We start from the raw sequence: 17,316 nt of genomic DNA, 5'->3' as shown, positions 1-17,316 counted from the left end.
GAAAGAAAGAAAGAAAGAAAGAAAGAAAGAAGAAAATGCCATACAGGCTTGCCTACAGGCAAGCTGATGAAGGCGTGTTCCCAGTTGAGGTTCCTCTTCTCAGATGACTCTAGCTTGTGTCAAGTTAGAAAACAAACCAAACAAACAAGAAACCTCAACCAGGACAAATGGCTTCTGAGGGTTCTTATTGCTCCACAGGCAAAGATGTCATGCTTTGTATGAGACAGCCCATGACATAAGATGCTGTGCCCTTCATTTCCCCAAGAAGCAAACAATCCCTTGTCTATCATGGAGTTTTCCCATAACCCCAAAACCCAGAACCTACCCCCAAACATGGCACTACCACGCAGTGTTCCAACTGTTCATTGGGAAGTTCCCTTTAGAGAGCAGACATTTTCATAGTGCATGGACCAGGAATCCAAAACTATTGGTAGAGTGAAAAGGAACAAAATTCTGTGGGTGAGTGGATGGATGGACGGACAGACAAGCAAATGGATGGATGGATGGATGGATGGATGGATGGATGGATGGATGAGCAAATGAAAGTATATATAATACAGTATAGTATCTAATACTTAGTCAGATGTCAAAGAATCTGATTCAAATACCTTAAATTTAAATATTTCATAACTTTTCAAGTCTAATTCTGTTATGAAATGTCAAAATCCCATCATAACTTACTTTGAGACTTCTGTTTTTCTAGCAGGTTTGTTAAGCTGCTCAATGACGCTTTCTCGATGATTTCCTTGATCTCCATCATGGTTGTTCCAGTCAAAGAAATCGGTGTTTTTGTGGGGGTCCGTCTAGAAAATGCTCACAGAGACAGGACAGTGAAGAAAAGGCACACAGGTGCCATATTTTGAGAATCTGCTCATTGGATTTTACTTTCTTCTTAAAAAATATATGCATGTGAATGGCCTAGGGACTTTGTCAAATGTGGAGTATGCCTCAGAAGCCTGAGCAGCCTGGGATTCATTAGGTCTATCTATCTCTCTAGTAACGGAGATACAGTGGGCCACACTTGCATAACCAAGATTCAAACCAACTAGAAAACGTGAAGAAAAATAATATATTCCTAAAGTAGCTAAAACTATGAGACATCTAGGAACTTTCAAGAATTATCAACATCTATGATAAGTGAATATTAACTCCACTAAAATCTAGGAAGGAGGGTGCACATTAAGTAAAAGGATATGCCGTGATCACGGGTGCGGTTCAATATTCTCAAATTAATATGTAAATCCAATGAAAAACAATATTTAAAAGTCAAAATTATTAGCTAGACATGACTACGTGCACCTTTCTAGTCCCACACTCAAGAGGTTGAAGCAAGAGAATGGCTTGAGCTTGAGAATGTAAGCCTAGCAGAGCAGCAGAGAGACTGTTGCCAAAGAAGACCCAGCAGAGGACGCCAACACTACCTACTGAATGTGCTCCTGGCTCTCCTCATAGCACCCCAGACCCACAGATGTATTTCCATTCTCCACCCCTGCTTCCCCAGAACCAGCTTGGCTGTCTGAGGACCCAGCATGGTGACTTCCTGGAAGCCCTAGACGAGGCTACACAGACTGAGGCTGCCCCAGATTCCGGATTTCTGATTTTGTGAAACTCACTGGAGGCCCTCAATGCCTTGTGCAGAAAGTGGGGATTGACAGTCAAACCACCCAACATGGAGGGTCAGTCTCGGAAAAGCACTCCTGGCGAGGAGCGGGTGCCTGGCGCCCAACAGCAGCAGCTCCGTTTCCTTCCCTGGTCTTTCCCTTTCCCTGGATTGCTTCAGCTCCCCCTTAACCAAAACCAGCAAAAAAGTGTATAGTGACTCTGAGCAGGCCAGTAAGGAGGAGCCTTACTCCGACACCAAGTAAGCAGCGCTCCTTACCGAGGCACAGAAGGGTCCTCCATCTTGATGGACTTCTCACATTCCTCGCCGTTCTTAGCAATTTCAGCCTCTACTTGGTGAGAACCAAACATTACCAGGAATTTCCCAGCTCCACTCTGTGCTAGTTCCCAGCAAACGATGGCCCTGCTCATTTCAGTGGCACATCTGCTAGCAAAGGCCTAACACAGCGAGGGGCCTTCAGAAAGCAGGGTTTCTTAATGAATGAAGGACACACACCAGATTAATTCCAATTTTTGTGCAAAGGAAGGCCAGTGGAACCCTACCCACCAAGAAGGAGGAAGGTCTATGTCTGCTTCAGTACATTATCAATACATTGTGGTATGCTGAGAGCACTCCTGAGAGTCTCAACTTCCCAGCTATAAGGAATGAATGGTTAGCCAAATTACAATCCTTTTAGATAGAAATACTACATCATCACCACAATTGAACTTTATACAAAGCTGCTTGTGATAATACAGAAACCCTCTCAGAAGACAGATGCGCTGTGTGTCTCTTGGGTAAACCCATATGCTAAAAACAAAAACAAAATGAATCCTAGAACAGAGAAATCTGATGTAACAGAACAACCAAAATGTCCCACCAGCTGCAATTGGTGATGGGATCATAGATTATTTTCCCACCTTTTTACACTTTTCTATAGTGACTGCATTTTCTTAACTTCCAAAGCCCAAGATTGATTGTTGTATTTTGTTTTGTTTTGTTTACTTGTGAAACAAACACCCATTAAATCAGCTGCATGTTGGCTCATAGTTGCAATTCCAACATTTAGGAGGCTAAGACTTCAAATTCAAAGCCAGCCTGGCCTACTGGCCTACACAGCAAGTTCTAGGCCAAGTTAGTGACCCTGGCTCAAAAAATCAAAAGAGGGGCCGGGCAGTGGTGGCACACATCTTCAAACCTAGCACTCAGGAGACAGAGGCAGGCAGATCTCTGTGAGTTGGAGGCCAGCCTGGTCTACAGAGTGAGTGCCAGGAGAGCTAGGGCTGTTACACAGAGGAACCCTGTCTTGAAAAACAAAAACAACAAAAATCAAAAGAGGGAAAGAGAAGTGGGGAGAGAATGCAGGGCAGGGGAGGAGAATCAGTCATCAAAATTAAGCCAGCCAGGGACACGGGAATGAGGACTGGATGGGACATGGGATGCACGCTGGCCTGTCTCCTGGCCATGACTCCTCACCTTGTGAAGACTTTATGTGTTTTTCTTGGTCACCTGGTATATTCTCTTCCTTCAACTCCTCGGGGAAAATGTTGGGTTTTTCATTGGCAACTGTAGACAACCTTTTCTGACTTAAAACCAAAAACTTCACTTCCTCTGGAATGAGAAAATGGATCTGTCAAAAATGCCTACTGGACACTTACCACACCCTGTCTTCTGACACCTCCCGTGGACATACAGCAGAGGACAAGAGGATAATCTACGGCACTGCCATCAAATACTAGGAACTTAGTCACACATCTGTTGGGGCCAAGTGCTTGTACCTTAGCTCCCCCAAGCACCTGTGTGTGCTATCCCACAGATGTCTGCATGCCACTGCAAGGAAGGAGTTGCTATGTCCCTCATATATACATGAGGAACCTGATGCTTAAGTAACTTTTCCATATCAGGGTCCTTAGAACAGAGGTTCTCAACCTGTGGGTCATGACCATATCAGATATCCTGCTTATCAGATGTTCACATTATGATTCATTACAGTTTAGCAACAAGCCGGGCCTTAGTGGCACACACCTTTAGTCCCAGCACTTGGGAGGCAGAGGCAGGCGGATCTCTGTTGAGTTCGAGGCCAGCCTGGTATCCAGAGCAAGTGCCAAGACAACCTACAAAGCAATACAGAGAAACCCTGTCTCGAAAAACCAAAAAAAAAAGAGAGAGAGAGAGAGAAAGAGAGAGAGAGAGAGAAGAAGAAGAAGAAGAAGAAGAAGAAGAAGAAGAAGAAAAAGAAGAAGAAGAAGCAAAATAATAGTGGGCCACCACAACACAGGGAACTGTCTTAAAGGGTCAAAAGATAATGAAGGTTGAGAACCACTGCCTTCGAACAACCAGGACCACAAGCACTCCTTGCTCCCAGCCAGGGAGTTACACCCCCAGGCCAGTCCCTCTGTCAGCATGGAGCCTCCCACTCCTGCTAGTGTCAAGCACTCCATGACTACATTGTGAATGTATAAGTGAATAAGGGAATAAGTGAAGGTCATGAAAACTTCAAGAAGTGAAAAAGAAGAAGTTAAATTTGACTCATTGTTGAAAGGCAGATAAAAATTTTTGGAGAAAGGTATAGGTCTGAGAGAGCCCCCCCTCCCCCCGCAAGATGTGGCCAGCTGCCAGAAGGAAGCCCTGTCTGGAGCCGAATGTCCTGAGTGAGGGAGTGAGTGCTCCAACAGAACAATGGAACCTGAGGGAGCAAGTCCTAAAAGGCCTTCAATGAAACACCAAGACTGATGGAGAGGCACTGGCCCTGGTAGCAGGAGAGAGAAGGATGTGAAGAGAGTGAGAATTGAAGCAGACAGCCATGGGACAGAGCTCCAGAAAACCTTAGTCAAGTAGGAATGAAGGCGGGGTTAAATGAGTTCATCAGACCCAAGATAAATGATAAATATGTGTTTATTAGGAAAAGACTTACACAGATAAGAGTAAATAAACACCATGGTCTGCCTGCTCCAGAAAATGCAGTCTCTGCTCCCCCGATGGGCATGCAACCCAAGAGAGAAAACCAGGCCCTCCTCTACCTTAATCAGATCACCTCTGCACCTAAAACCACGCCCAAAGGGTGTGGCCACTCCTACAAGTTCACTGGCAAAATAAGATGCCACCAAATAGGAAGCAGTGCTGGGAGAGGAGGCTCAAGAATAGATAGCATAGGAGAGGCTCCCATAACATCTGTGGATTTGAAGGATGATGCTGTTTTCACCCAGCACTGCACGTCCAAGGAGCTGAGCATGAGGAAGCACAAAGGCTAGCTCTGCTGCAGAGGTAGTAGGTCAGTGCACCCTACCACATGCACTGACCTTTAGTGCATGATCCGACAAACAAAGGTCCTCCCTCCTGCACTATAGAACAGACCTCGTAGGGTGTGTCTATACTCCCAAGGAGTAAGGTGTCTACTAGGTATCTTTAGGGGACAAAAGGCAGATCCACAAGGAAGCTATCATAATGACCATCTCTGGACAGACACTGTGCGATTTCAGTTTTTCCTCCTTTTTCCTAGACATTCCTAACTGGTTTTTATATTCTGTTCCTTTAATGGAAAAAAAAAATTTATTTAAAACAAGAGGCTTGGACACAAAGCTTGGGACAGAGCTCAGGGGAAAGCTCTTGCTGTGGCTCCAAGCACCCTAGGCAGAGACTATGGGCCCTCCCTACAGGGTCCAGACCTCTTTCTTCTGGCCCACTGGATTCCGAGGCCCTTTCACCAGGCCATGCTGAAGCCCCTGCCCCAACACCTGCTGTAATGGTAGGCAGACATGGACCAGAAATTCTGCTCAGGCCAGGCCCTGGAACCAACAGAGGACATCTGCTGCAGGTAGCCAGTAGCCTAGCCTACATCCTGAGAACAAAAATAAATCTCTCTTGTCTGAATGACAAAAGCTATATATTGGTCCCATTTTCCCATAGAAACTCTATGGTATGAGTTTAGATTTGTATCAGTGGTTCTCAGTGAGTGGTGACTTGAACCCACTGAAGACACCTGGCAATGTGCGAAGGGATTCTTGAGCCTAGGATACTGCATGCTTTCATCCACAGGAAAGCCCATGGCCAGAAAGCACCTGGCCCAAATGCTCAGAGTACACATTACAAGTTCCCAAGCCTGAGGTGTCAAAATGGCCCTCAAGAAGGCAACCTGGGAAGCCAAAGTCTCCCAGTTACCCAAAACCAATATGTGATTCTGCCACTCCCACTTCCATTCAAGGGTGGTCTCAATCCACTCTCAAGTGGGATGACTATACTTATCTGAAAGCCAACAACAAAAACAGCACGTACCCCCACAGATTCTCTTTACACTCTCTGAGAGTCAGAGAGAGTCACGGGATTCTTACCCAGCGTCCACGCCTTCCCAGCTCCATTCTAGTCTTTACGTTCTCCACGGATAACAAATATTCTCTCTCGTTGTGCGAGTCTTAGGAGGCCACTCTCACCATCCTGCCTGTAGCACACTAGTGTCATGGCCACATGGTCTTTTCTCCTTTTTTTAGAGGTGAGAGGGATGTTCAAGAACCACCTATAGCTGGATGATGATGGCACACACCTTTAATCCAAGCACTTGAGAGGCAGAGGTAGGTGAATCTTTGTGAGTTCGAGGCCAGCCTGATCTGAAGAATGAGTTTTAGGATAGTCGTGGCTACACAGGGAAACCCTATGTCTTAGTTGGGGTTTCTATTGCTGTGAAGAGACACCATGACCGTGGCAGCTCTTCCAAAGAAAGACATTTAATTGGGTGGCTTACACTTTCAGAGGTTTAGTCCATTATCACCATGGTGGGACATGGAGGCATGCAGGCAGACATGGTGCTGGAGAAGGAGCTGAGAGTAGAGGAGGTATATCTTGATCCCACAGGCAAAAGAAGTGTTCTGAGACACTGGGCAAGGTTTGAGCATATATATATATGAACTCAAAGCCTGTCTCCACAGTGACACACTTCTCCCAACAAGGCCAAACCTACTCCAACAATGCCACACCTCTTAATAGTGCCACTCCCTGTGAGCTTATGGGGGTAATACATTCAAACTACCACATCCTGTGTCAGAAAAAAAAAAAAAAAAAAAAGAGCCTGCCTGCCTATAGTCAACAGCTAGGATAAGGAGGAGATGGGACAGGATGGCTATGACATCACAGCATCTGTCTCTCTGTCCCTCTCTCCTTGCTGTTTGAGGGAGGTTCAGAAGAATCTGACACTGGTGTGGTGTGACACATAGCCCTGTAATCCCAGCACTAGTGAGGCTGTAACACAAGGATCAAAAGTTCCAGGCCAGCCTGGGCAACTTAGTAATATCCAATCCCAAGGTAAACTTGGGTTAAAAAAAAAAAAAAAGGTCCAGGTGATAGCTCAGAAGTAGAGCATTTGCCTAGCATGTACAAGACCCTGGATTCCACTCCCAGCACTACTACAACAACAACCCCCCCCCCAAAATGGGCTACATAGAGATGACAGCATGTTGTTCTGAAGAGGTCGCATTTGTGCATTTGTGTTTGGAGGGGGTGAGAATGCATGCAGAAGCCAGAAGTTGAAGTTTAGTATCTTCTTCAATACCATTCTACCTTAGTTTTTGAGACAGTCTTTCACTAGACCTGAAACTCACCAATTTGGCTAGGCTGGTGGTCACAAGTTCCAGGAACCCTTATCTCTACCTCCTCAAAACTATGGTTACAGGTGCATGCCACCACACCTATCTTCTTCCTGTGAGGTTTAGAAGGTCAGAGTTGGGTCTTCATATTTCCGTGGCAGGCACTTTACCAATTGAGCACCACTCCAGCTGGAGGAGGTGGAATTCTTAACAGTCTATTTCTTTTCCTGGAACTCGAGACAGAATCCGGAAACTCATACATGCAACACACACCCATTACCACTAAGCTGTACACACAAGCAAAATCCTTCTTTTGTTTCTTGGTATCCCTCTTTAACTTGGCATAAACATGCACTGTCAGTTTGGGGAGACAGGCTAGGGATGGGAACTCACCTCAGAGCTGCTCTGGAACAAAAGGTCACCAAAGTGAAGGAGGTACATAGACACTGCCCAAGTACACAGACACACCATGGCTCCCAAGTGTGTCCTGGGTGGATGGCACACCCAAGACAGAAAGCAGTGTAGGCACCAGGTTAATCAGATGGGAGCACAGAGGAGCACTGGCTTTTACTCTGATGTTACAGAGTTAAAATCCCCTATGTTAAATAGGGGATTTTATTTAGTACATTTCAGATTTAGTACATACTCATGTACAAATGAAGGTTCTTAGGGAAGAAACCCTACTCTAAACAGGAGGTCCTTTCGTGCTGTGTGAACTCTCCCATCATCGTCCGGAAGAGCACTACAAGGTACTTTGATGAGCCTTTGTTTTGACCACGATCTGTCATGTGACTTCAGCTGTGGGATTTTCCACTTGAGCTATAGTGTCAGTGTTCAAAAAGTATCAAACTTGCCAGGCAGTAGTTGTGGCCCACACCTTTAATCCCAGCACTCAGAAGGCCGAGGCAGATGGATCTCTGTGAGTTCGAGGCCAGCCTGGTCTACAGAGCACATTCCAGGACAGGCTCCAAAGCTACACAAAGAAACCCTGTCTCGAAAAAAACCAAAAAGAAAAAAAGTATCAAACTTGGTATCATTTCAGACTTTACATTTCTGGACTAAGTATGTCCAACCTGTAGTGAGAAAACATAAGTTAAACTGTCAGAAGCACATAGAATACAATCAAAACACCTGACTTACCGAAAGATTCTGGGTCTTCCAGGAAAGTAGCTGTCTTCAGCCGATGGTACCTGACTTTTTTAGAAACTTTGTCCCTGGTGTCCCAGAGCTTCAAAGTGATTTTGTGGAAATTTATTTTCTTCAATAATTCCTTCGTCATGTTGACATTAAAAGTTTGGCTCCATGACACCCAGATTTTGTCGTCTTCTCGCCATGGCTTCACAGTCTATATAAACACCGTTCAGAGACTGGGAAATGAAGGACCAACCCACAGCCTACCCCCAGAAGCAACATAGCAAGCACCCTCTACCTCGATGGCTTATGTGTCTGCTTATAACTCTAAATCCCAGGGAAGTGGGTTCCTCTGTACTGGACCCTGTCAGGGTGACCATTTCCTTGAAAACTAAAATCTAAGCAAACGCATGCATAGTGTCCCTGGTGATAACTTCCCAGCAATGGCTCAGAGCCAAGCCATTGCAGGAATTTCAATATGTGAACGCATGTTGGAATAGTCCTCCAACATGAACGTTCACACACACACACATACACACACACACACACACACACACACACACACACACACACACACACTGTGTACACATGCTAAGAAAGAACCATCAGGGCTTACAGTGAATGCTCAGCACTTGAAAAATAAACAAAACAAAACAAAAACCTTGTTTGATGAAACATTCAAGAAGCTACAGGGTAAAGAAATCTAAAGAAGAAGCCGTGTAATTGTATCTGCAGGTCCAATCGACATCTCACTCACCCAGGATCCCATATATCTAGAATGTTCCACCCTTGTGTCAGCTGTAGGTCAGTGGGGCACCTTTTGCATCCTCAGTGTGACACTCCATGTAAAGACACACACACACCACCCACCTTTATTCCTGACTCCAGAAACACTTTGGCCACACCAGGAAACAACACAACATCAACTTTTTTGGGTTCTACATCATCGGGCAGGAAAAAATATTCAATGTGGTAGAATTGACGAGTCTTTGCTGCCCGGTTGTCTGGTTTAGGGGTTTTCTTTTTATCACTGAGATTTGAAGCTTTTCCCTTTTGACCTAGAAGACACAATTGTTTTCAATCATGTTTATTTTATGTGCATTGGTATTTTGACTGCATGTACATCTGTGTGAGGGTGTCAGGTCTTGCAGTTAGACAGTTGTGAGCAGCCATGTAGGTGCTGGGATTGAACCCAGGTCCTTTGGAAGAGCAGACAGTCCTCTTAACCACTGAGCCATTTCTCCAGCCCCCTAGAAGACACAAATTTAATGAACCTTGCTCTAACCCTTTGGGAAAGAAGATCTAGGCCCACAGCTCCCCAAAGGCTAGAAACATTGCTGTAGTTTGTGAATGTCTCTAATAGGCCCTGTGTTCCTAGTCAGTGCCATTACCAAAAGTAGTAGAAACTAAGAGTTGGACTTCATAAGAGGAGACTAGTCAGGGGAGTACATCCCCAGAGGTGATACTGGGTTACCAGCATCTACTCCCTCTGTCTGTCTTTGCCCCACCCCACCGCCACCCTGGCTGTTTTCTCCCCAGGCACTTCCACCATAACGTCCTGCTTGGTGACAGGCCCCAAGTAACCATAATCCAAGTCATCAAGGTCTGAAACTGTGATCTGGAACAGCCCTCCCCTCCTTACAAGTTGAGTGTCTCTGATATTTTTCTCTTTTTTTAAGATTTTATTTATTATGTATATAGTCTTGTGCCTGCATGCCAGCAGAGGGTATCAGATCTAATTCAAGGTGGTTGTGAGCCACCATGTGGTTGCTGGGAATTGAACTCAGGGCCTCTGGAAGAACAGTCAGTGCTCTTAACCACTGAGCCCCCTCTGGTATTTTTCTGTGACAAAGTTGACTAACCCAGAGAGTATATTGCTGGGGGAGAGGGGGGGCTATGGACGGCCATATTCTTATCCATCAGCTTGAAGAGAAGATTCAGACCCAGTTCAGCAGAAGACAGCCTGTGACTAAATACCATGCATACAAAGTTGAAGGGCACGGCTCTGGGAGTAGCCTCTCCTTAAGACTTTGTGTTAGCCACCTGGCCCATCTCACCCCAGGCCCAGCCCTAAGAATCAAGTCAAAATCAGACCTCAAAATCTCAGGACAATGTGGTAGGAACATGAACAAAGTCCTGGGAACAGCAGGACCTCTTAGCAGAATCTGGTAGGAGCCAAGATGGCAGACATCCAGACAGAGGAAGCAGCCTAGCAAAAACTTCTTAAGTGATGTCATCTATGTCAAGTAGACAGGCTGATGAGATACAGAAGTGAGGCTGGGCTCAGCCAACAGAGCCAGAACCCAAGGGACCACCAGAGTCAGCCAGAGCTTAAAAGAACCTTTTAAGTTGGGTCTTTTCCTACCACAAGATGGCGCTTAGGAACCCCACATACACTTGAGAATGTTTTGTTCAAGTTGGTTTTGTTTTGAGACAAGATCTCAGCAAGTTCCCAGGCTGGTCTCAGGTTCTTGGACTCAAATGACCCTTCTGCCTCCAAGGGCTTTCAGTATGAACCCGGTTTTCCATAAATATCAATCCAAATATCATTATCTTTAGAACACAAAATAAAAACTAATGAGAACAAAAAAAATTTAAATATGATAGCCTCTACCTCCACTATCTCTTCGAGACAGGGTATCACTATGTTGTCTTGGCTGGGCCTGGAACTCACCACATAGACCAGGCTAGCCTCGAACTCAGAGAGATCCACCACCTTCTACCTCCTGAGTGCTGGAACTAAAGGAGTATGCCATCACCTGTACCCTAAAGTATGACAACCCTTAAAGCTACTCTTTTTCCCTTTATTTTTTGTTTCTGGGTTCTGGGTTCTTGTTTGTTTCTCTTTTTCAATTTTTTCAGGTTTTTGTTTGTTTGGTTTTGGCTGGTTTTGTCTTGTTTTGCAGCACTGAGAAAAGGTCTAGCATGATCAAGGTCAAAGTCCAGACCTTGAACATGCTAGACACACTACCACTGTTCCTGCAACAGCCAAAGAGGCAGTTCTGTGACTCTGGGTCTTCAACCCCAGGCAGCAGCTACTGCTTCAAGCCTGTGCTGACACAGTAGTTAGTATTAGGCAGTTTGGAAGAGAGCTCCTGACATTGGGACTTGCATACATGATGGGCTGTACCCTTGAACCGAGTCAGGGGGAAAAAAAAAGTAGCTTTTGTCAGGGCATGATATCACAACAACAGAAAAAGAAAGTATGACAAAGGAGGAAGTAATGAATCTAGAAATGTTTTCCAGCTAGAAGTATGTCAAGGGTTTTGTAAAGTTCTGAAGATGAGTTCTGCAAATCCCCTTGAGTGAAAATGATAATATAAGAACAGCATGTCTACAGTGTGCTGCAGGGACATGCAGGCCAAAGGTTGGTCAGCTGAGCACCAGTTTTCATTTGGCTGGTTTCAGCCAGATAACTTTTCCAGTTCTTTTGTTTGATACCAATAGGCCCAAGATTTAGAAGAAAAGCACCTGTGGAAAGAGGAGGTCCCCACACAATGACAATGGGTTTGACTCACCAAGCAGATAGCACAATTATAAACAAGTCAAATACCTAACAAGACAGAACTGCAAGGAGAAGAGTCAATCAAACAGGGTATTTAAGAGGAGGAGGAAGGGGTGAAGAATCACAAGCTAAAGCACTGTTTTCTGTCCCCAACTGAACCATGTGACTTGCTCTAGCAGGAAAGATAATAGGAGGAGGTAACCTGAGACTTGAAGAACTGTGGTCTGTGTATTGGTTGCTAACCTGTGAGATGCCGGCAAAACAGCTTAGGGCAGTAAGTCCTTTTCTTGGCTTCCAGTTCCAGAGGATGCCATCCACCTTGACGGGAAGCTATGACCACAGGAGCATGAGGCATCCACAGTCAGAGATGGACGCTGGTGCTCAGCGTACTTTCTCCTTTGTATTCACTTCCAGACTTGGTCCCACAGAACAGGGCTGCCCACATTTAGAGTTGGCCTAGATAACCCTTCACAGACATAGCCAACTGTTTGTTTCCATGATGACTCTAAATCCCATCAAGTTGATAATCAAGATAAATCAACACAGGCTAGGTTTGCCCTGTTTGCACAGGCCTGTCCATAGGAAGCCAAGTGTCTAGACTAGCCCATCAAGCAAGAAGTAAAACTAAAGATATATGGAACAGAGGAAGGAAGGCCACTTGTCCAGTGCTTAGCCTAGACTGGCACCCTGATAAGGAAAACAAGGGTTCCCATTTGCAACCAACAAGTGTGGGTCCCCTACTATCCTACTAAACTGATATACTTCTTGACTCCAGAGACTTTGGGCAATGAATCTGGGATGTGTTTCAAGAAAGGCATTGGGTAACAGACAAACCATTTACGGGAACCAAGTCTTTGTTTTGTTTCTTTTTTTTAAGGTTTTATTTATTATGTATACAGTCTTCTGCCTGCATGCCAGCAGAGGGCATCATATCTCATTCAAGGTGGTTGTGAGCCACCATGTGGTTGCTGGGAACTGAACTCAGGACCTCTGGAAGAACAGTCAGTGCTCTTAACCACTGAGCCATCTCTCCAGCCATGTTTCTGTATTTTTGAGACAGGGTTTCACTGTGTAGCCCTGGATGTCCTGGAATTCACTCTGTAGACCAGGCTGGCCTGGAACTCACAGAGATCCACCTGCCTCTGCCTCCCAAGTGCTGGGATTAAAGGTGTGCACCACTACCGCAGGTGGGAGCCAAGTCTTAACTTCTGCAAAATTGTTCAGCTAAGGGAAAGAGGAGGAGGGATGATGGAGGAAGGGAGAGGTAGAGGAGAGAGAAGAGGGAGGGGTAAAGGGAGGGAGAGGGGAGAGGAGGCTGGGGCAGGAAAGAATATGAATATGACCTGCTTCTTAGGGCCCCTGAGTGTACTGAGTGAGCACTTTCATGCCTAGCCAATAGCTGGGCCCCCTGAATTTTCTGTTCTTTTTCTGACATCTGCCTCAGTTGGTGCCAGCCTCTCTATCACGGGAGGGGACTTGGTGGAGAAGAAGCCAGTAGTGTCCTGCCTTGTGCAGAAGTTCAATAAAGCTGTGCTTTAGCACCTACCCGATTGCACGGGGAAGGCCAGTGAAATAACGAATCTGCAGGGGACAACCTGGGGCACATCAGTGTTAAAGGAACAGGGAGGCCCCTCCGAGGATTCCAAGCTGCTGAACTGGTCCTCCGAGTCCCACTCCTGGGCTGGGGTCCTGGATTTCGGGTACTCATCTGTCTCATACTCGCTTGCTGACTGGTAAGCACTAGCCATGGAGGAGGCAGGCTCCATGCTTGCTCTTCCGTCTTCCTCCCATTCCCAGGCCTTCAGGGACATGTTACACAGCACCAGAACAGTCCTGGTGGGAGACAAAAAGACCCCAGGAGTAAACCTGCCGGGTGCAGGAAGGCCCACCCTCTCAGTTCCTTCTCTGTCTTATTTCCAATGTCCCAGGCTTCAGTGGAGGCCTGCTACACAGTGAGCGCTCCACAACTAGGGAGAATGAATGGGTGAAGGAACCAGAGAGTGGCAGTTGGCAGTGGCGATGTTTCTCCGACCTCAGTCCAGCTATCCCTCTCTCAGAAATCAGGAGTGGGCCAGTGGTTGCTCTTGGCATAGGACCCAGGTGAATCTAATTGACCACTGGACCAGGAGGCAGTGAAAGATGAGAGATCTGACTCCTCTCAAGAGGCTGAGGCTGAGTCCTGGATGTGACTTCAGCGCAGAACAGGCAGCTGCCACTTGCAGAAAGGGAAACTGAGTCGACCCAGTACACGCTGGACCCTAGCAAGATGACCTGAGGGGAGATACAAAGAGCTCTGGCTTGGACATCACTCAGATTTCAAGCTGTGGAACCCTGGCTGTCAGGAAGTCAGTGCCTGGGGGACCGGGAACGTCTGAGGTGAAATAGAGGCTGAACCCAAGCTCAAGGGTTACCTGTGAATAGGGCTCCTGCACCTGCTGCACAGTTGCAGCCACTCTGATCAGGGAAGCAGGGCACGAGCCGCTTAAGGGTAGCAGAGCCCAAAGGGACTTTGTTAGGCGGTTGCCAGGAGACCTCAGCCCACGTTGGGGGCGGGGCTTCCTTCGTCCAGCTGAGTTCGGCTCCTGCCTGCAGGCTCTGGGAATCTTCTTTGAGGTTTTCATTCCCGGAGGAGTGTGAGCTTTTCAAGCAGGAGCTCACTATGGGGGCAAGAGGGCGAGGAGCGGCTTCTCGCAACACGGTTTCTGTGCGGCCTTGGCGCACCAGCCAGTCATAAAGGTGAAAGGCAAATTCGGAAAGCTATCGCCTTCACCCATTATTAGTTCATTTACCCAATATTTTAAAAACTCTCGCTCTGAGCTCCATACCTGACTGCTGGATCCTCTCTATAGCTCCACCCACTCTCGTCTTCCACGTTTAAATAAAGCTAAAAGAAGTGATGGTCTGTCTCTACACACTCAGACCCCAAAATGCTCTCGTTAGATTTTCTGCTTCTGGGACTGGTATAGTGAAAATTCTGTTTCCGAGATGAGGATACAGACTTAGAAGGGTGAAGCATTCTACCCACGGCAAATGCATCACAGCACTGGCCTGAAATCTAGGCCACCAAAGCCTGCACTCCTCTACAAAGCCCACCCACACGGAAGCACCCCACCCGCTGCCCCTGACCCGGAAGACCACAGCACACCAAGTGGCCTGAGCCAGAGAGGAACAACCCACAGTGGACTGGCCAAATGGAACAGGGATGGACTTCGAGAGGAAACAAAAGTTAGGCAGGGTAATGAAAACAAGAGCGCCCATGCAGAAGAACTGGCATATAGAAGGCCTAGAGGGGTGAAGGCTCGTGACAAGCTCATAGAAAACTGAAGAACAGCAAGACGGCCTTTGGTGCCCAGCCCCAAAGTGCAGGCAGGAACTAGCACCACAATGGGCAGTGGGGGTGGGGGGTGCAGGGAGGGTGGGTAGGTATTCTAGTTGAGGGAGTGTTCCCACTCATCACCTGTTTAGTTTTAAAAGCTGGGGCTGGGGGAGGGAGGGGCACAAGGCTCCCACCACACACACTCATTGGGTTGCTAAGAAAAGTAAAGTTTGAAGGTGAACTATGACCTGCTTTGAGTCAAGGAGCAGAATTTCAGCCGAGTTGGAGCTGGAACCAAGTCCCAAGCCTCCCAGAACATACTTTTCTAGGTCATCAGATGAGATGGTACATTCCAGAATACTGAATGGATCTCTCCGGTTAAAGCAATACAAAACCTGAACCTGGAGAAAAACTGTAAGGGGTCCACACTGAAGGGCAGCAAGCCCCTTTTAAGAAAGTATTCCGGCCAGACGTTGGTAGCGCACACCTTTAATCCCAGCACTCGGGAGGCGGAGGCAGGTGGATCTCTGTGAGTTCGAGGCCAGCCTGGTCTCCAGAGCGAGTGGTAGGATAGGCCCCAAAGCTACACAGAGAAACCCTGTCTCGAAAATAAAAAAAAAAAAAAAAAAAAAAAAAGGAAGAAAGCCTATTCGCCTTGCGTATACCTCCAGCATCCCGGATATTGTACTCGGTGAACCAAGAGGTGCTGAAAATACACACGGAGGTGAAAGAACAAAAAGCTACTGAGGTCCATCAGCTCCTAAAGCTATCACACAGCAAGAGCAGTTCAACAGCACCACCCCTCAGGAGCAGACGTGGGATCCCGGCTCTGGGTTCCACCTGCCTCCTTTCGTATTTAATTTAAACAGCGATTTTTTTTTTTATTAAGTGTATGTCCCGTTAGGGTTTCTGATGCTGTGCCAAAACATCATAACCAAAAAGCAAGTTGAGGAGGAAAGGGTTTATTTGGCTTACACTTCACCATGGGCTGGACTCTCTCTCCCACATTGATCACTAATTGAGAAAATGTGTTCTAGCTGGATCTCATGGAGGCATTTCCTCAACTGTGCCTCCTTCCTTTCTGATGACTCTAACTTGTGTCAAGTTGACACACAAGACCAGCCAGTGTGGAACACAAACAAATTATATGCTACTGGTGCGGGAGCCTGAGGGACTCACATGTCCAAGAACCCATTTGCCCTTATAACAATGAGCCAACTGGTAAATTCAGCTCTGATTCAGAATTAAGCACCCTTTTCTTTTCATCCCAAGATACTTGTGAATAGCAACTAGTTGCTTAATTAAATAGTAGGGAGACTGAAGAAAATCAGGAACAAGTCTGAGTATCAAGATTTTATTGCCCACCCCAAATCCTACTTGAAGTCTGACCTTATTCCTTCACATTATCAGACATCAGCTCCTGACAAGTGGAGGTATCTCAGCAGTAAGGCACAGCCGAACTGAGCAAGTCCCTCCCAGGAAGTGTGTGTGTGTGTGTGTGTGTGTGTGTGTGTGTGTGTGTGTGTGTGAGAGAGAGAGAGAGAGGGGGGGGGGAGAGACACATGATCATGGTGGTCTAGCAACAGAGTTCGAAGTATCTTGGATCACATTACCTAGGAGAGCGGCGGTACTCCACAGGCTCAGGATGAGAGGCCATAGGTCTAAGCCAAAGAGCCAAAGCTAAATATACATCAGTGTTACCCAGAATGCATCAAAAATAATATTGTGCTGGACTGGGTGGCACAGGCCTGTCATCCCAGCTACTCAAGAGACTGAGGCAAGAGAATCACAAATTCAAGGCTACCTTGGGCCACAATATGTATTCAAGACCAGCCTGGGAAGTTTAGAGAGACTGTGTCTCAAAATAAAAAGTAAAAAGTAGATGTAGCTCAATGGTGATGAGCTTGCCCGGCATGTGCCAGGCTCTGGTTAAATTCCCAGCATAATAGTAATGCTAGCAACAACATGTTAATAAAATTCTGAGGTTTCACGCCAGGCCTTCAGGAATAATTCTCCAGGAATAGGGCTTAAGGACCAGTGGCATTGTGTGTTCTGAAGAAATGCCACCTCTTAGGCATCCTCTCACGCACTCTTCTTCCTTTGTATGATCAATACTCCCTGCATCCAGTGGTCAGACAGACGTGAGACCCACATCAGCCAATAAAGTTCATAAAAAGCAATAACCATGTGA

General features: G+C 46.5%; 1 protein-coding gene across 1 annotated transcript in view; it reads right to left on the bottom strand.

Moving 5' to 3' along the window:
- Cfap92 (cilia and flagella associated protein 92 (putative)) overlaps nucleotides 1–13,636 on the bottom strand; it is a 40,533-nt gene extending 26,897 nt beyond the window's left edge. The window contains exons 1-6 of the mRNA XM_027428711.2: nucleotides 13,356–13,636; nucleotides 9,175–9,362; nucleotides 8,314–8,518; nucleotides 3,077–3,211; nucleotides 1,880–1,949; nucleotides 682–803 (exon numbers count right to left, since the gene is read on the bottom strand). Of these exons, the coding sequence (XP_027284512.1) occupies nucleotides 682–803; nucleotides 1,880–1,949; nucleotides 3,077–3,211; nucleotides 8,314–8,518; nucleotides 9,175–9,362; nucleotides 13,356–13,620 (985 nt within the window). The 5' untranslated portion in view covers nucleotides 13,621–13,636. The remainder of the gene's footprint in view (nucleotides 1–681; nucleotides 804–1,879; nucleotides 1,950–3,076; nucleotides 3,212–8,313; nucleotides 8,519–9,174; nucleotides 9,363–13,355) is intronic.
- Nucleotides 13,637–17,316: the final 3,680 nt, after the last annotated feature.

Source organism: Cricetulus griseus, chromosome 8 (assembly GCF_003668045.3).
Source record: "Cricetulus griseus strain 17A/GY chromosome 8, alternate assembly CriGri-PICRH-1.0, whole genome shotgun sequence".
Lineage (NCBI taxonomy): Eukaryota > Metazoa > Chordata > Mammalia > Rodentia > Cricetidae > Cricetulus > Cricetulus griseus.
The sequence above is the reverse complement of the archived record's forward strand: the minus strand, read 5'-3'. Positions and strand labels throughout refer to the sequence as shown.